This window comes from Dermochelys coriacea, chromosome 6 (genome assembly GCF_009764565.3).
Source record: "Dermochelys coriacea isolate rDerCor1 chromosome 6, rDerCor1.pri.v4, whole genome shotgun sequence".
Taxonomy (NCBI): Eukaryota; Metazoa; Chordata; order Testudines; family Dermochelyidae; genus Dermochelys; species Dermochelys coriacea.
Genome location: NC_050073.1, coordinates 4,845,051 through 4,864,899, shown reverse-complemented (window position 1 = coordinate 4,864,899; position 19,849 = coordinate 4,845,051). Strand labels below are relative to the sequence as shown.

The window sequence follows — 19,849 nt, the reverse complement described above, 5'->3', positions numbered from 1 at the left end:
CCTGAAGAGCAACCTGGGGAGCCAGCATGACACTGGCTAAAGCTCAGGACTCCTGGGTTCTGATCCCATTTCTGGGAGCTGAGTGGACAGAGCAGGGGGCTGGGAGCCAGGGCTCCTGGGCTGTAGCCCGCCTATGGGAGAAGAGTGGGGTCTAGTGAATTACCGCGGGGGCGGGGCTGGGCGTCAGGACTCCTGGGTTCCATGGCCAGATCTCCTCAGGCCAGTAACTGAATTGTTCTCTGAGTCATTGAGGAAATAGGGATGGAAGGACCTTAAGTAAAATAATTTCCTGCTGACTGGAAATTTTAGTGTTAATATAATAGAGAAATTCAACCCCAGCTTCCCAGAGCGGAGCCGGTGCTGGCTTAGGTAGGGCTGTAATAGCGCAGGGACCTTCCTGTCCCAGCCTCCGGACACCTGGGTCCCTCCCAGGCCGGCTTCCCCCGTCCCCCTGCGTGCCCAGGGGTGAGTCCCTGCTGAGGGCCGAGGGCATGGCCCGGCCGGGTGGTGAGTGGAGACGCAGGGGAGGGAGAGAAATGGCAGCAGGGAGCAGGAAATCGCTGCCTGGAGGAAGGGGCTGCAGGGAGGAGGGGATCGGGGCTCCCCGAACTGCAGCTGGGACCAGAGACACCCCCGGGCAGCACGGGGGGGGAGGGATCTGTGCAGCTGAGCCCAGCAGAGTCCCCCCCAACGCAGCCAGCACCTGGGGAAGTTTTGAAGGGTTTAATGGTAATTTATCAAAGCAGGACTCTCCCTGTTTCCTCTCCTGCAGGCAGGATTCCTGGACCCTGACTCCGGGATGCAGCGCGGGGACGAGCCGTGTGTCCGGGATCTCCAGGGCGCCGAGGAAAGGGAGACCCTGGCCGTCACTTGCACAGGTGACAAAGGAGTGACGAGGGCTTGGGGAGTCTCCAGGAACTAACAGTCAGCACCCCGGGGTGCCATGCTAGAGCCATAGATGGGGAAGGCCAGAAGGGGCCTTTCTGGTTGGCTAGTCTGACGTCCTGCCAAACCCAGGCCAGAGAACCGCACCCCAAACCCGTAGGGCTGGTGTCAGTGGTCCACAAAGCTGGGGGAGCCTGGAAGTGGCAAAACTGACATTGAATAACTTAGGTTAGTTTGGCAGTTTACAGGAGTGAAGGGATCCTGGAGCCCTCCACAGTTCTGTCTGGTCTCGCTCAATGTCATAGAATCATAGGTTAGGGTTGGAAGGGACCTCAGGAGGTCATCTAGTCCAACCCACTGCTTGAAGCAGGACTAATCCCCAATTTTTGCCGCAGATCCCTAAATGGCCCCCTCAAGGATTGAACTCACAACCCTGGGTTTAGCAGGCCAATGCTCACACCACTGAGCTATCCGTCCCCCCACTGAGCTATCCCGCCATCTCCAGCAGGTCCCTGTCCTCGTGACACATGTCACTCCCAGCTCTCACCCACCCTGCCTGACCCCTGGGAAGAACCCTGCCCTCCCCCAGCCAGTCTCTGGGGGCTCAGCAAGACCATTGGGGCAGAACCAGCCTCTCCGCTCTCCTCTGGGGAAGGGTTTGCAGGGGATTCGTTTCCTGCTTTTCAGATTTTCTGCCCCCTTTTGTGCCGTGTCTATCCCTGGCACAGGGAACGAGCCCTGCCTGGATTCTCCCTCTCTCCCAGTAGGTGCTGGGATGGAGGAGGATAATCCTGATCAGGAAGGGCCTGCAGGAAGGGAGCCTTGTGGGATGTCCCGGAGCGCTGAGCAGGGAGAGGCCAGCGGGGTTGGACGGCAGCAGGAGACGGAGGCGATATCTCTGGATGAGATGGACGTCAGGGTGGTGACAGAGCACAACCATGCCCACGCTGAGGTACGTCCCTACAGCTGCTCGGACTGCGGGAAGAGCTTCAGCCAGAGTTCCCACCTGGTCCAGCACCAGCGCATCCATACAGGCCAGAAGCCCTACAAGTGCACTGAGTGCGGGAAGTGCTTTGTCCTCAGCTACAACCTCATCGATCACCAGCGCATCCACACCGGGGAGCGCCCCTACAAGTGCAACCAGTGTGGGAAGAGCTTCATCCGGAGTTCCCACCTCTTCCAGCACCAGCGCATCCACACGGGCGAGCGGCCCTACCAGTGCACCAAGTGCGGGAAGAGCTTCAACCGCAACTACACCCTGGTGAAGCATTACCACACCCATGTTGGGGAGCAGCCCTTCATCTGCAGCGAGTGCGGGAAGAGCTTCAGCTTGGGATCCTTCGCCCAGCATGTCCGCACACACACGGGCGAAAAGCCCTACAGCTGTGCCGAGTGCGGCGAGAGTTTCAGCAGCAGTTCTAACTTGAGCCAGCACCGGCGCATCCACACGGGAGAGAAACCCTACAGCTGTGGCCACTGCGGGAAAAGCTTCAGCCAGAGCTCCAACCTCATCAAGCACCGGCGCATCCACACCGGAGAGAGACCCTACAGCTGCCCCGAGTGTGGCAAGACCTTCAACCAGAGCTCATCACTCATGCAGCACCGGCGGATCCACCGGGGCGAGCGGCCCTATGAGTGCACCGAATGTGGGAAGCGCTTCATCAACAGCTCCAAGCTCAACAAGCACCGGCGCACCCACACAGGTGAGCGGCCCTACAAATGCACTGACTGTGGGAAGGGCTTCAGAGACAGCTCCGCCCTCATGAAGCACCAGTGGACCCACATCAAGCAGACGCATCCCAGCTGTGGGGGGGGACTCTAGAGGAGGGGAAATTGACGTGACTGCAGGGGGACCCTCTGACAGTATATCATATGCTAGGAAACTGAGGCATGCATGCATATCAATCATAGAAGTATTTACCAACATTTATCATGTTCAGCTTAACAGACACTTTGGAGAAGGCTTCCTTGTTCAAGGTTTGCCAGCATGTCACCTTGCTGGTGTTGTCCCCAACTCTAAAGCGTGCCCTGCCACACCCAGTCTTTTCAAGGAGGTCTATTTCTTTCACAGAGATTAGCACACAGAACAGGAAACAGCCTTAACTCAATCTTAGCCCTAGGCTTCAGGGCCACCTCACCCCGGGGTCTCGGGCACCCCACTCCCGGCAGTTTCCCAGTTTCAGCCACCTCTACATAAGAATGCCCAAACTAGGTCAGACTAATGGTCCATCTAGCCCAACATAGACACCAACTTCTCATGGCACCAGTGGGTGCTCGTGGCCGCCCCTCATTCCAACCCCTTCCCCCAAAGTCCCCGCCCCAACTCCACCCCCTCCCTGCCCCATTCGACCCCTCCCCAAATCCCCACCCCGGCCCCGCCTCCTCCCTGAACACACTGCGTTCCCTCTCCTCCCCCATCCCTCCCAGCGCTTGCCGCGCAAAACAGCTGTTTCACGGCAGCAAGTGCTGGGAGGGATGGGGGAAAAGCGGGCACGCAGCGCGGTCGCGGAGGAGGCGGAGCAGAGGTGCAGGTGAGCTGGGCCGGGGGGGGCGGGGTTGGTGGTTGTTTTTGCATTTGTCTGTTTCCAATAAACTCTGATGCTTAAGGCACACCTGAGAGGAAAGGACTGTGTGTTATCATTTTAAACCATGCTCTTTCCACTGAAGTAGCTAAAAAACGTAGTTTACACATCTCTCAGCTCTCCAGCCTCTGGCCTTAACCTTACTGAGTCTGTGGCATTTTTCTACGAGAGGCCATGAAAAGTGGGATGGGACTCAATGGGGATGATCTGGGGGTGAGGAGGGATTTTTAGCTCATCTCTTAACTTCTTTTGACAATAGAAGCATCTGGACTTGGAGCTCTCTCTGCAGCTGTCATGACCAGGGAGCGGGGAATTTCCACTGTTCCTGAACCAAGGCAGGCAAAGGGCCCCAGACTGGGATTCAAACCCTCGGATCCCAGCACCACCCTCTTTTGTATATCCCCCACTCAGCCCCTGCTGAGCTGGCTCCTTTCATCTCCCCTTGTAAACTGGTCCCTGCAGCCTCTGATCATTCTGTTGCTCTGCCCTAGGCTCCCTGCAATCTGTCTATATCTCTCCAGGATTGAGGGACCCAGAGATGAACCAAAAGGAGCCTCCCTGGGTTTATACAGACAGGGACTATCCCCTTGGTCTCAGGTCTGGGAATGGGACGTGCAGCCTTTCCCCTTTAGGGGATCCGAGCAGCCTCAGGGCAGGGGAGTGGGTGGCTCGGAGGGTGAGGGGGTTACGGGGGAATGGGATATTGGACCTTCCCTTCTAGGGGGCACTGGCTCTGATCCAGCCCCAGGGCAAGGGACTGGCTGGCTCAGGGGGGCAGGGAATGGGATACAGGCCAGGACCTTAGTGTGTGAATCTCGTTTGCTGTGTTTATTAGGCCTAGTGTGAAACGAGTTGGGTCTCAGCCCAGATAGGAACAGACAGGGCTGCGCTTGACCACAGTCCCCACAAAACGGTGGGCTCAGTGACAGCAGGGGCCATGAATCCCTGAGACATTTCTGCCTCCTCAGGGTTAGTGACTGAGGTATTTACCTCACGCCTGTGACCCCCTGTCCACCTCAGGCCCCAGCCTCCACCCAACTGCCCCAGAGACACCAAACCACAACATGCCCAACTGCCATGGAACCTCCACACCCCAGCACCTCCCCACCCCACTGCCACAGAACCTCCAGACCCCAATATCGCCCACCCCACTGCCACAGAAACTCCAGACCCCAATATCCCCCACCCCACTGCCACAGAACCTCCAGACCCCAATATCCCCCACCCCACTGCCACAGAACCTCCAGACCCCAATATCCCCCACCCCACTGCCACAGAAACTCCAGACCCCAGCACCCCCACCCGACTGCCACAGAACCTCCAGACCCCAGCACCCCCACCCCACTGCCACAGAACCTCCAGACCCCAATATCCCCCACCCCACTGCCACAGAAACTCCAGACCCCAATATCCCCCACCCCACTGCCACAGAACCTCCAGACCCCAGCACCCCCACCCCACTGCCACAGAACCTCCAGACCCCAACACCCCCCACCCCACTGCTACAGACCCTCCAGACCCCAATATCCCCCACCCCACTGCCACAGAACCTCCAGACCCCAGCACCCCCACCCCACTGCCACAGAACCTCCAGACCCCAGCACCTCCCCACCCCACTGCCACAGAACCTCCAGACCCCAATATCCCCCACCCCACTGCCACAGAACCTTCAGACCCCAGCACCCCCACCCCACTGCCACAGAACCTCCAGACCCCAATATCCCCCACCCCACTGCCACAGAACCTCCAGACCCCAATATCCCCCACCCCACTGCCACAGAACCTCCAGACCCCAGCACCCCCACCCCACTGCCACAGAACCTCCAGACCCTAATATCCCCCACCCCACTGCCACAGAACCTCCAGACCCCAGCACCCCCACCCCACTGCCACAGAACCTCCAGACCCCAACACTCCCCCACCCCACTGCCACAGAACCTTCAGACCCCAGCACCCCATAAGAACATAAGAATGGCCATACTGGGTCAGACAAAAGGTCCATCCAGCCCAGTATCCTGTCTACCGACAGTGGCCAATACCAGGTGCCCCAGAGAGAGTGAACCTAACAGGTAATGATTAAGTGATCTCTCTCCTGCCATCCATCTCCACCCTCTGACAAACAGAGGCTAGGGACGCCATTTCTTACTTTTCCTGGCTAATAGCCATTAATGGACTTAACCTCCCTGAATTTATCCAGTTCTCTTTTAAACCCTGTTATAGTCTTAGCCTTCACAACCTCCGCAGGCAAGGAGTTCCACAGATTGACAATGCGCTGTGTGAAGAACTTCCTTTTATTTGTTTTAAACCTGCTGCCCATTAATTTAATTTGATGGCCCCTAGTTCTTATATTATGGGAACAAGTAAATAACTTTTCCTTATTCACTTTCTCCACACCACTCATGATTTTATATATCTCTATCACATCCCCCCTTAGTCTCCTCTTTTCCAAACTGAAAAGTCCTAGACTCTTTAATCTCTCCTCATACGGGACCTATTCCAAACCCCTAATCATGTTAGTTGTTCTTCTCTGAATCTTTTCTAATGCCAGTGTATCTTTTTTGAGATGGGGAGACCACATCTGTACTCAGTATTCAAGATGTGGGCGTACCATGGATTTATATAAGGGCAATAAAATACTCTTCATCTTATTCTCTATCCCTTTTTTAATGATTCCTAACATCTGTTTGTTTTTTGACTGCCGCTGCACACTGTGTGGATGTCTTAAGAGAACTATCCACAATGACTCGAAGATCTCTTTCCTGATTAGTTGTAGCTAAATTAGCCCCCATCATATTGTATGTATAGTTGGGGTTATTTTTTCCAATGTGCATTACTTTACATTTATCCACTTTAAAATTAATTTGCCATTTTGTTGCCCAATCATTTAGTTTTGTGAGATCTTTTTGAAGTTCTTCACAGTCTGCTTTGGTCTTAACTATCTTGAGCAGTTTTGTATCATCTGCAAACTTTGCCACCTCACTGTTTACCCCTTTCTCCAGATCATTTATGAATAAGTTGAATAGGATTGGTCCTAGCACTGACCCTTGGGGAACACCACTAGTTACTCCTCTCCATTCTGAAAATTTACCATTTATTCCTGCCCTTTGTTCCCTGTCTTTTAACCAGTTCTCAATCCATGAAAGGAGCTTCCCTCTTATCCCATGACAACTTAATTTCCATAAGAGCCTTTGGTGAGGGACCTTGTCAAAGGCTTTCTGGAAATCTAAGTACACTATGTCCACTGGATTGCCCTTGTCCACATGTTTGTTGACCCCTTCAAAGAACTCTAATAGAGTAGTAAGACATGATTTCCCTTTACAGAAACCATGTTGACTTTTGCCCAACAATTTCTGTTCTTCTATGTGTCTGACAATTTTATTCTTTACTATTGTTTCAACTAATTTGCCTGGTACTGATGTTAGACTTACCAGTCTGCAATTGCCGGGATCACCTCTAGAGCCCTTTTTAAATATTGGCATTACATTAGCTATCTTCCAGTCATTGGGTACAGAAGCTGATTTAAAGCACAGGTTACAAACCATAGTTAATAGTTCCGCAATTTCACATTTGAGTTCTTTCAGAACCCATGGGTGAATGCCGTCTAGTCCCGGTGACTTGTTACTGTTCAGTTTATCAATTAATTCCAAAATCTCCTCTAGTGACATTTCAATCTGTGACCATTCCTCAGATTTGTCACCTACAAAAGATGGCTCAGGTTTGGGAATCTCCCTAACATCCTCAGCCATGAAGACTGAAGCAAAGAATTCATTTAGTTTCTCCACAATGACTTTATCATCTTTAAGTGCTCCTTTTGTATCTCGATCGTCCAGGGGCCCCACTGGTGGTTTGGCGGGCTTCCTGCTTCTGATGTACTTAAAAAACATTTTTTTATTAACTTTTGAGATTTTGGCTAACTGTTCTTCAAACTCCTTTTTGGCTTTTCTTATTACATTTTTACACTTAATTTGGCAGTGTTTATGCTCCTTTCTATTTACCTCGCTAGGATTTAACTTCCACTTTTTAAAAGATGCCTTTTTATCTCTCACTGCTTCTTTTACATGGTTTTTAAGCCACAGTGGCTCTTTTTTAGTTCTTTTACTGTGTTTTTTAATTTGGGGTATACCTTTAAATTGGGCCTCTATTATGATGTCTTTGAAAAGTGTCCATTCAGCTTGCAGGGATTTCACCCTAGTCACTGTACCTTTTAATTTCTGTTTAAGTAACCTCCTCATTTTTGCATAGTTCCCCTTTCTGAAATTAAATGCCACAGTGTTGGGCTGTTGAGGTGTTCTTCCCACCACAGGAATGTTAAATGTTATTATATTATGGTAACTATTTCCAAGTGGTCCTGTTATCGTTACCTCTTGGACCAGAATCGAGAGTTGCCTCTCCCCTTGTGTGTTCCTGTAACAGCTGCTCCAAGAAGCAGTCATTTAAAGTATCAAGAAATTTTGTCTCTGCATTTCATTCTAAAGTGACATGTACCCAGTCAATACGGGGATAATTGAAATCCCCCACTATTATGAAGTTCTTTATTTTGATAGCCTCTCTAATCTCCCTTAGCATTGCATCGTCACTATCACTGTCCTGGTCAGGTGGTCAATAATAGATTTCTACTGTTATATTCTTATTAGAGCATGGAATTACTATCCATAGAGATTCTATGGACCATGAGAATTTATTTAAGATTTTTACTTCATTTGATTCTACATTTTCTTTCACATAATGTGCCCCCCCCCCACCACCACCACGATCTGTTCTGTCCTTCTGATATATTTTGTATCTTGGAATGATTGTGTCCCATTGATTGTCCTCACTCCATCAGGTTTCTGTGATGCCTTTTATATCAATTATTATACCCACCCACGACTGCCACAGAACCTCCACACCCCAGCACCCCCCACCCACGACTGCCACAGAACCTCCACACCCCAGCACCCCCCACCCGATGGCCACAGAACCTCCAGACCCCAACATTCCACCCAACTGCCACAGAACCTCCAGATCCCAACATTCCCCCCACCCGACTGCCACAGAACCTCCGGTTCCCAACATACTGCCCAACTGCCACAGAACCTCCAGACCCCAACACCCCCCACCCGACTGCCACAGAACCTCCAGACCCCAACAACCCCCACCCGACTGCCACAGAACCTCCAGACCCCAACAACCCCCACCCGACTGCCACAGAACCTCCAGACCCCAACATTCCACCCAACTGCCACAGAACCTCCAGATCCCAACATTCCCCCCACCCGACTGCCACAGAACCTCTGGTTCCCAACATACTGCCCAACTGCCAGAGAACCTCCAGACCCCAGCACCCCCCACCCAACTGCCACAGAACCTCCAGACCCCAACATTCCACCCAACTGCCACAGAACCTCCAGATCCCAACATTCCCCCCACCCAACTGCCACAGAACCTCCAGACCCCAACACCCCCCACCCAACTGCCACAGAACCTCCAGACTCCAGCATCCCCACCCGACTGCCACAGAACCTCCAGACCCCAACATTCCACCCAACTGCCACAGAACCTCCAGATCCCAACATTCCCCCCACCCAACTGCCACAGAACCTCCAGACCCCAACACCCCCCACCCGACTGCCACAGAACCTCCGGTTCCCAACATTCCGCCCAACTGCCACCGAACCTCCAGATCCCAACATTCCCCCCACCCAACTGCCACAGAACCTCCGGTTCCCAACATACTGCCCAACTGCCACAGAACCTCCAGACCCCAGCACCCCCCACCCGACGGCCACAGAACCTCCAGACCCCAACATTCCACCCAACTGCCACAGAACCTCCAGATCCCAACATTCCCCCCACCCAACTGCCACAGAACCTCCAGACCCCAACACCCCCCACCCGACTGCCACCGAACCTCCAGACTCCAGCATCCCCACCCGACTGCCACAGAACCTCCAGACCCCAACATTCCCCCCACCCGACTGCCACAGAACCTCCAGACCCCAACAACCCCCACCCGACTGCCACAGAACCTCCAGACCCCAACATTCCACCCAACTGCCACAGAACCTCCAGATCCCAACATTCCCCCCACCCGACTGCCACAGAACCTCCGGTTCCCAACATACTGCCCAACTGCCACAGAACCTCCAGACCCCAGCACCCCCCACCCGACGGCCACAGAACCTCCAGACCCCAACATTCCACCCAACTGCCACAGAACCTCCAGACCCCAACACCCCCCACCCGACTGCCACCGAACCTCCAGAGCCCAACCCCCCCCCCGACCGCCATGGAACGGCTAGACCCCAACATTCCATCTGAAATGGCCCGTTCCCCGTCTCCTCCTGCTGCGGTGACCCTGTGGGGGCGTCAGGCCGCGTGGAGCAGGAGAAGCTGCTCGCTCCAGCTGGGCTTCGCCTGAGACCCAGGACCCCCGAACCCCAGGGAGCCCGTCATTCGGATTCCGTCCGTTTCCTCTCCAATCTCTAGAGAGCACACACAGGGAGCTCTACCGCCTGCTACCCCTCCCTGGGCACGTCCCCTGGGGGGAGCGCACCCCATTGCTCCCCACGCTGGTCTAGTCTCTGTGGTGTCTTCCCCGGGGGCTCGAGATCTGCCCACCCCGGGCACGCCTCCGGCAAGTCACCGGGTTAAAAACATAGAGATCGGAAGCGCCCAGGACTAGAGCGGAGCCAGGAGGAGCGGGGCTGAGATCGCGCAGGGACCTTCCTGTCCCGGCCCCGGACGCCTGGGTCCCGAGCCCCGCTCCCGGTCCCGGACACCTGGGTCCCGAGGCCCCGGCTGCAGCCTCGCGGGGGGGGGGGGCTCGCCCCGGCCGGGCGGTGAGCGGGGCGCAGCGGAGGCAGGAAATCGCTGGCCGGAGGAAGCGCTGGTGGGACAAGGGGGTCGGAGCCGAAGGCGGGGAGACCCCCCCCAGCCCGCTCCGGGGCAGCGCGGGGTGGGTCTGGGCCGCCGAGCCCCGCACGGTGCCCCCAGCTGGGGCGACGGGGGGGAGGGGGGAGCTCTGCCTACCTGGGTTTGGTGTTAAAGCCCCGTCTCGCCTGTTTCCGCCCCCCCCCCCCGCCCCCCAGCAGCAGCGTTCCCCGTCCCGGCCGCGATCCCCCGCATGGAGCCAGGGGAAGAGCCGAGGGTCCCGGATCTCCAGGGCTCCCAGCAACGGGAGACCCCCAGAGGCGCCCCCACAGGTGAGGAATGAGCGACACCCGCTGGGAGTGACGGGGGGAAGCTGGGGTCCCAGCCAAGCCAGCGGGAGCCCCTCGGTTCTGTCTGGTCAATATCATCCCCGGCCGGTCCCAGACCTCATGGCAGGTGTCACTCCCGGATCTCACCCCGGGCCGGAGCCCTCCCCTCCCCCAGTCTTTCTCTGAGGGCTCAGCAGGGATGTTGGGGCAGCCCCGGCCCCTCCTCTCCCCTCAGGGAAGGATTTTTTTTGGGGGGGTGCTTCTTACCCTCATATTTCCTGCTCAGTGAGGAACCCCTTTGTTATCCCTTCTGCCCCCGGCTGGATTCTCTCTCTGTCCCAGCAGCTGCCAAGACACACAAGGACAACCCCAAGCAGGAAGGCCTGGTGGGAGCAAAGCTGCATGGGATGTCCCACTGTTTCAAGCAGGGAGATGATGCCTGTGGGGCAGGACAACAGCAGGGAGCCCCCCTGGGGCAGAAACCTAATGATCTCGCCCCGCTGGCCTCCATCCCAGCAAAGAAACCCTACAAATGCCAAGAATGCAACAAGAGCTACAGCCTGAGCTCGAACCTGAGCCGCCATCGCAGGATCCACACGGGGGAGAGAGCCCACAAATGTGCCCAGTGTGGGAAGAGCTTCTACTTCAGCTCCCAGCTTGTCCAGCACCAGATTAGCCACACTGGGGAGCGACCCTACAAATGCCCCGACTGCGGGAAGAGCTTTGGTGTGAGCTCCAACCTTCTCCAGCACCAGCGCATCCATTGGGTGGAGCGACCCTACAGCTGTGCCAACTGCGGGAAGAGCTTTGGCCACAGCTCCCACCTGGCCCGGCACCAGCGCATCCACATGGACGAGAGACCCTACAAGTGTGGGGAGTGTGGGAAGGCTTTTGGGGTGAGCTCGGCCCTGATCCGGCACCAGCGGATCCACACAGGTGAGAGGCCTTACAAGTGTCTGGTTTGCGGGAAGAGCTTCAACCTTAGCTCCAACCTCTTCACCCATCGCAGGATCCACTGGGACGAGAAACCTTTTAAATGCCCTGAATGTGGGAGGAGCTTCAGCCAGAGCTCAAGCCTCAGCCGCCACCAGATCAGCCATACGGGGGAACGACCATACAAATGCCCTGAGTGTGGAAAGTGCTTCAACCAGAGCTCCCTCCTGATCCGGCACCAGCGGATCCACACGGGGGAGCGACCCTACAGATGCTCCCAGTGCTGGAAGAGCTTCCTACGGAGCTCCCAGCTGAAGAGACACCAGAGAGTCCACACCAGGTAGGGGGCGGTGGTCAATGGCTCTCTGGTACCCCGCTGGACCTGGGCCATAGCAGTTATACAGACTGACTGGGATCACTTGGATAATTGGGCTTATCTCAACAAGATGTGTTTTAACACAGCTAAATGCAATGCTGTACATTCAGGAACTATGAGAATGTATTTTACATTTACTGTATCCTGGGACACAGTGACTCTGAAAAGGACTTACGGGTCCTGGCGGATAACCAGTTGACCATCAGACATCCCAGTGTGATGCTTTAGCTAAGAGAGTAATGTGATCCTTGGTTCTATAAATGGGGGAATATCGAGTAGCAATGGAGAGTGGGTTTCACCTCTGTATGCGGCATTGGGGAGAGCATTGTAGGAGACTGCGTCCAGTTCTGGAATGCGCCCTTCAGAAGGGAAGTTTACAAATTAGAAAGGGTTCAGAAAAGAGCCACAAAAACAATGTGAGGTCTGGGAAACCTTCCTTGTAGTGAGCCACTAAAGAAGTTTGATCTATTTAGCTTATCCAAGAGAAGATGAGTCGATGACTGGATCCCAGTACCTACATGGGGAGGAGAATTCTGATAGCAGAAAAATCTTCAGTGTAGCAGTCAAAGGATAAATGAGATCCAATGGCAGGAAGCTGAAGGGAGACAAATTCAGACTGGAAATAAGGTGTGAATTTCTAGCAGTGGGGAGAATTAACCATTGGAACAACTCACCAAGGGGTGTGGTGGATTCCACATCACTTGGAGTCTTTACACCAAGACTGGGTGACTGTCTGTAAAAGCGCCACTCTAGAGCCACCAGAAGTTCTGGGCTGGCTGCAGGAATCACTTGGTGAGGTTAGTTGGCTGGGGTTATGCAGGAGGCCAGGCCGGGTGGTCAGAATGGTCCCTTCTGGCTATAAACTATGAATCCCTCACCCCTGTTGGCCTAGTTGTGGGAGGCAGAGTGTGATAGAGGCACAAAATGAAGGATTCACATAAACGTATCAAGGCAGGTAGAACTAAGACTAAGAGACCACATGGTCCTCAAAGTCAGCAGATCTGGGTTGTATTCCTGCCTCGGCTACTGACTGGCTGTTTGTCCTTAAGCAAGTCCCTTCCCCTCTCTGTGCCTCAGTTTACCCTCCTGCCCTTTTTGTTTTCCCTTGTATGCCCTTTGGGGCAGGGACTGTTCTTGCTCTGGGTGTGTGCTGCGCCCGGCACAATGGGACCCTGATCTGGGGTGGGCCTGTGGGTGCGGTTGTAATAGAAATAATTAATGAAGTAGGAAGCTTTTGCATCATTTACAAATGATTCTGTCACCTCCTCCTTGTGCTGCTTTATCCCTGGTTGAAGTGGCGTCCCACAACCCAAGCCTGTTGACTGAGCAAAATGAGATCTTACTCTTAACTCCAGGGCATCAATTGGACAATCAGTAGGGAGTAAATGTGGGACACACAGAGCTCCTGGCATGGGGAAAAGAAGGAGATGGGAGAGACACATAGAGCCCCTGACATGGGAGTGATGGGGTGGACACACAGAGCCCCTGGCATGGGGAAGAGGGGGCAATCAGGGGGAACACAGAGCTCCTGGGATAGGGCCAGGGTTCAGGTAGTCCCTGAAATAGAGGGGGCTGGGAGGATGGTACATAGGGGAGCTTGTGGGGAAGGTGGAGGGATGCACAAACAGAGGAATCTTGAATAGGAGTAAAGAGGTTATTTTATCTCTGCATTTGGCAGTGGTGCTACCACTTCTGGAATCCTGTGTCCAGTGCTGGAACCCACAATTCCAGAAGGATGTTGATAAATTGGAGAGGGGTCAGAGAAGAGCCACAAGAATGATTAAAGGATTAGAAAACCTGCCTTAATAGTGACAGACTCAAGGAGCTCAATCTATTTAACTGTCCAAAGAGAAGATTAGGGGGTGACTTGATCATAGTCTGTAAATACTGACACGAAGAACAAATATTTAATAATGGGCTCTTCAGTCTAGCAGAGAAAGATCTGGCATGATCCAATGACTGGAAGTTGAAACTAGACAAATTCAGACTGGAAATAAGGTGTAAATTTTTAACAGTGAGAGTAATTAACCACTGGAACAATTTACCAAGGGTTGTGCTGGATTCTCCATCACTGACAATTTTTAAATTGAGATTGGATGTATTTCTAAAAGCTTTGCTCTAGGAATTATTTTGGAGCCGTTCTCTGGCCTGTGTTATCCAGGAGGTCAGAGGAGATGATCACAATGGTCCCTTCTGGCCTTGGAGTCTATGAGGAAGCCCTGGTGGGTGCAAAGAACTCGGCGAACAGAAGAAATGAAGTGTGGGACCCTCTAGCATAGAATGTAGGTCACTTCAGGAGCTGAAAGGAGCTATAGTTCAGAGCCCTTCACTCCCAGCTCCCACCCCACATCCCTGGGGCCTCCCAGGAGGTCTCCAGCAGGACTACAGAAGAGGAGACTGATCAGGGGCTGGGGTTTAATTTGAGATCAAGAACACCATTGCATTGGTATGGAGAGGAGCTTTCCACGTCTGCTGGGATGCTTCTCCACCTGTTCTGTGCTCCAACTGTCCCTGGAGAATGGACCCATGGGTGGTGGTTGGCAGGGTGGGACAAGGGCACATTAATTGGACTCTGAGCCCTTAAGGGAGCCCGTAATTCTGATCCCATGTGTTTCCTCTCCAATCCCTAGAGAGCACCCAGAGGGAAATCTACTGCCTGGTACCTTTCCCTGGGCACAACCCCTGGGGAGAGGGCACCCCATTGCTCCCCACGCTGGTCTAGTTGGTAGTGTCTTCCCCAGGGGCTCGAGATCTGACCACCCCAGTCTCCCCATGTTAGGAGCCTTTTCCTAATACTGTATCCGGCAAATCCCTGGGTTAAAAACATAGAGATCGGAAGCACCCAGGACTAGAGCGGAGCCAGGATGAGCGGGGCTGAGCTAGCGCAGGGACCTTCCTGTCCCAGCATCCCGGGCTCCCCAGCCCGTGTGTGCGCAGGGGCCAGTCCCCGGCTGCCGCCCCACACCGCCCAGGCGAGACTCGCCCTGGCCGGGCGGTGAGTGGGGACCCCGGGGGCAGGGGAGAGGCAGAGACACAGCTGCAGAGGCAGGAGATCGCTGACGGGAGGAAGCGGCCGCAGCGACAGGGGGATGGGCGCTGACCCCCAGCTGGGGCTGGAGAGACCCGCCCCCTCACCAGCCCGCTGGGAGGTGGGGTGGGGTGGGGGTCGGTGCAGCGGGGGTCGGTAAAGCCCCGGCGCGTTCTCTGCACCGAGCCCCGGGGGGAGCTTTCACCGAGCCCCGTCTCTCCTCTTTCTTTCCCCCGAGCAGGATTCCCCGGCCCGCATGGAGCCAGGGGAAGAGCCGAGGGTCCCGGATCTCCAGGGCTCCCAGGAAAGGGAGATCCCCAGAGGCGCCCCCACAGGTGAGAGACACCAGAGACCCGTGGAGATGGGGAGCGGGGTTGTATCCTGGGAAGCGGTGACCCTATAAAGAACCTAGGGGCCTCGATGGAAACCTAGTGAAAGCCTGAGCTCCAGGTGCAATGCTCTGGCTAGGAGGGTAAAACGATCCATGGACCCATGAACAGGGAAATAATCCAGTAGTGGCCAGGAGGGGGTATCAGCTCTGTACAGAATCATAGAATATCAGGGTTGGAAGAGACCTCAGGAGGTCATCTAGTCCAACCCCCTGCTCAAAGCAGGACCAACCCCAATTCAATCATCCATAGGGCATGGGGGAGACCATTACAGGAGGCTGTGTCCAGTTCTGGTATCCACCCTTCCAGAAAGGGTGTTGGGAAAGTGGAGGGGGTTCAAAGAAGAGCCATGAGAAGGATGTGAGGTCTGGGTAACCTGCTTTCAGCTGGGACCCCAAAGACGCTCAATCAATTATGCTTTTCCAAGAGGAAGTGACTTGATGCCAGTCGTCCCTCTGAGGGGAGGATATGGCTCAGAGCAGAGGGCTCTTCAATCTAGCTGCCAAAGACAGAGCAAGATTCAGCAGCTGGGAGTTGAATTGAGACACATTCAGACTAGAAATAAGGTGCGGGCCGGGGAATGAAGCACTGGGGTAAGTTACCAAGGGCGTTGGTGGGCTCGCCATCACCTGGAGTCATTAGGGAAAGATTGGGGGTGTTTCTAAAAGCTCCACTCTAGTGAAAGCAGAAGCTGGGTTAGATGCAGGAGTCACTGACTGAGCTGCTCCAGCCTGAGTTACACAGGAGGTCAGACTAGGTGATCACCATGGTCCCTTCTGGCCTTCGCATCTGTGTATGTTCTCTCACTCCCAGCAGGTGCCAGGACAGCAGGTGAGGAGAATCCCTGGCAGGAACGGCCTGTGGAAGCAGAGCCTCACTGGACATCCCTGAGTGCCAAGTTGGGAAATGCCAGTAGGGCAGGGTGGCAGCAGGGAGATCTCCAGGAGGGAAGAGGCTTGTGGGCACTCGGGGTCCCAGTGGGGATGCAGCGGGGGGAGCAAGCCTACCACTGCCCCAACTGCGGAAAGGGATTCAGCCAGAGCACAAACCTCTTAACCCACCGGCGAGCACACATGGGGGAGAGACCCTACGAATGCCCTGATTGCGGGAAGGCCTTCAGCTGGCGCTCCCATCTGCTGGAGCACCAACGCATCCACACCGGGGAGCGCCCCTACCGGTGCGGGGAGTGCGGCAAGAGCTTCAGCTGGAGTTCGGCCCTGATCCAGCACCAGAGCACTCACACAGGTGAGCGGCCCTACCGCTGCCCCAACTGTGGGAAGAGCTTCAGCCGTTGCTCCAACCTGCTGCAGCACAAGCGGATCCACACAGGTGAGAGACCCTACCAATGCCCCGAGTGCGGGGAGAGCTTTGGCCACAGCTCACACCTGGTGCGGCACCAGCGCATCCACACGGGCCAGAAGCCCTACAAGTGCGTTGAGTGCGGGAAGAGCTTCATCTCCAGCACCTGTCTCCTGCGGCACCGGCGCATCCACACGGGAGAGAAACCCTTCACCTGCTTGCAGTGTGGGAAGAGTTTCAGCCACAGCTCCTCGCTGCTGCGCCACCAGCGGACCCATAAGGGTGAGCGCCCCTTCCTGTGCAGCCAGTGTGGGAAGGGCTTCAGCCAGAGCTCCTACCTCTCTAAACACTTGCGCACCCACACTGGCGAGCGCCCCTACAAGTGCCTCAACTGTGGGAAGGCCTTTGCCCAGAGCTCCACATTGGCCCGGCACCAGGGGGCCCACACCAGCGAGCACTGCTTCCCCTTCATTGGCTGCAGGAGGAGTTGATGCAGGGCAGGGAGGCTGCTGCAAACACTCCCGCTCCTTCGGATAGGGAGAACCTGCTGCTGTCTCCAGCTGGGGTCCTGTCCTGGGAGCCTCAGCTATTGCATCAAGTCGAGAGTCTGCAAAGGTGGCTTATGGAGACACATCTCCTTGGGGTCCTGCCCCATTAACCCATGGGGGGACATACCACTGCATCAGGCTGAGGGTTTCCAGTGGTGGAGCATGCAGCCACATCCCACTGCATTCAGCTGAGGTCCTGGCCTGGAGAACCCAGGGGATACATGTCTCTGATCTGGCTGGGGTCCTGTGCCAGTGGAATGCAGAGGGGACATGCCACTGCCTCAGAATAAAGGTCTGCCATCTCCCCGTGGCCCTGGCTGAGTGGCCCTATAGCAGTGGTTTTCAAACTGCAGGTCGCGACCCACTACTGGGTCATGGAATGTAAGGCACTGGGTCTCGGCGGCTCTGGTCAGCACCGCTGCCCAGGCCGTTAAAAGTCCCTTTGGCGGTGCTGCCTGGCTAAGGCAGGCTAGTCCCTGTCTGTTCTCACACCACGCTGCGCCCCGGAAGCGGCCAGCAGTAGGTCCAGCTCCTAGGTGGAGGGACCATGGGTCTGTACTCACTGCTCCCACCCCGATCACCAGCTCCGCACTCCTGTCAGCTGGGAGCCAGCTAATGGGAGCTGGGGGGGCGGGGTGCCTGTGCACGAAAGACATGTGGAGCCACTTGCGTGCCTCTACCTGGGAGCTGGATCTGCTGCTGGCTGCTTCTGGGGCGCAGCGCGGTCTGCGGTGCCAGGACAGGCAGGAAGCCTGCCTTAGCACTCCTGCTGCACCACTGCCCGGGAGTTGCCCGAGGTAAGCCTGCACCCCAATCCCCTGCCCCAGCCCTGAGTCCCCCCCAAACCCAGAGCCCCCTCCTGCACCTCAAACCCCTCATCCCCAGCCCCACCCTAGACCCTGCACCCCCAGCCCAGAGCCCTGATCCCCTACCACACCCAAACCCTCTGCCCCAGCCCTGAGCCCCTCCCACATCCCAAACCCCTCATCCCCAGCTCTGTTAGGTCGTGGGCATCAATAATTTTATTCAACTGGGTCGCCAGAAAAAAAGTTTGAAAACCACGGCCCTGTAGGATAAGGGTCACTGATCAAACCTCAGTGGCCTTTGGAGGGATGTGCCACCCCATCAGGCTGAGGGTCTGCAGTGGCAGATCGTGGAGCCAGTTCCCATTGCAGCCAGCTGGGATCCTGGCCTGGTGGCCCCCATGGGGCACATCACTACATTGTGTCTCACCTCTCCCCACCGGGGATTGAACCTAGTACCTCTGTTTCTAGACCTATGCCTCCCTCCTGTCAGCAATAAAGGATGTGTTGCCTAAGTGTCACTGACAAGCCCATCATTTAGCTGTTAGGGAGGGACATAGGCACCCTGTTAGCACAGGTTACAGCTAGCCTGAGGGTCACTGGATTATGTACCCATACTCCCTCGGTTGGTCTATTCATGGGGCTCAAACCCATAACCTCTGGGTTTCTACTGCCTTATGTTCGCTCCTTGGCTCAGGTCCCATTCAGCTGGGCTGAGAGGTGAAAACAAGCACTGATATCTCTCCGTCAGGCCCTCTCTCCCCCCCACCGGTGGCATCAATATGAGCCATCAGCTCACAATAAATTGAGTGGATCGTCTGGCTGTGGCCAACCCTCTCTTTCATTACATGGAAGAAGCGTGTGTGTGTGAGAGAGAGAGAGTTGGAGGGAGAAGCACAGTGCTTGGGTACTGGACCGTATGGGGGATACATGAGAGGGTCCATACAGAAGATGGACCAGTCAGAGGTAGCACATATTATTGGAACACCTAGGAGCCTCAGTCAGGCTCCAGGACCACACCATGGTGGATGCTGTACATTATTTATTAGCTGGATTATGGTAACACCTAGGAACACTGGTCAGGCACCAGGACCACACTGTGTTTGATACTGTATGTTATTTATTAGGTGTTGTGATGGGTTGCCCCCTGCTTCCAGGGTGCCATCTGATTTTACTGCAGTACCATTGAGCCCACCTGTTCCACTGGCCTGGGCTTCCACACCCTGTCCTGCTAAACCAGGACCTCAAGCCTCCCCTAGCACCCACACAGGTAGGGCCACACCCAGCTGCAGAAAGACAGACACTGAGATCAGCTCTGTGTGGGACGACTCAGCTCAGGAATTTCCCAGCACTCAAGAGCACATCCCCTCTGGACTTGTAAACCCAAAATTGTATTGTCTTGCACCGCTCAAAAGTCTGTACAGTGTAAGCTCATGGAAATCGCTCCCTCCTTCAATGTGGAGGAAGATATGCACAGCTTTTTGGCCCCAGTTATGAATTGCACAAGCTGGTTTAGAGAAAACAAAACAAGTTTATTAACTACAAAGGATAGATTTTAAGCGATTATAAGTGATAGCTATCAGATCAAAACAGATTACTGAGCAAATAAAACACACAAACTAATCTTAATACACTAAAAAAACTGGCTACAAGTAGTAATTTCTCACCCTAAATGTTGTTTTAAGCTGGTTGCAAAGTTTCTTGAAGACAGACTTCTCTTTCTTGCAACTTAGAAAGGCCAGATATTCCATTCACAGGCTAGACACCTTCTAGCCTGGGTCCAGTCCTTTCTTCCCCCAATCACTCTTAGGTGTTTTCAGCAGTC

General features: G+C 54.9%; 2 protein-coding genes across 3 annotated transcripts in view; both read left to right on the top strand.

Moving 5' to 3' along the window:
- Nucleotides 1-401: 401 nt before the first annotated feature.
- The window catches only part of LOC119856526 (zinc finger protein 572-like), a 568,866-nt gene continuing 549,418 nt past the window's right edge, over nt 402-19,849 (top strand). The window contains exon 1 of one of the 2 annotated variants that reach the window (XM_043517280.1): nt 402-465. The gene's annotated coding sequence lies outside the window, so the exon portion shown is untranslated. Of the gene's footprint in view, nt 508-19,849 lie in introns of both variants that reach the window. The other variant, XM_043517279.1, reaches the window with a different exon arrangement.
- Nucleotides 525-18,047, top strand: LOC119856874 (zinc finger protein 850-like). Its single transcript, XM_043516112.1, has 9 exons — nt 525-621; nt 673-729; nt 1,650-2,701; nt 10,132-10,288; nt 10,541-10,651; nt 10,991-11,921; nt 14,841-14,952; nt 15,227-15,320; nt 16,188-18,047. Exons 1-9 carry the CDS (start codon nt 537-539, stop codon nt 17,162-17,164), a joined length of 3,576 nt encoding a protein of 1,191 aa, XP_043372047.1. The 5' UTR covers nt 525-536; the 3' UTR covers nt 17,165-18,047.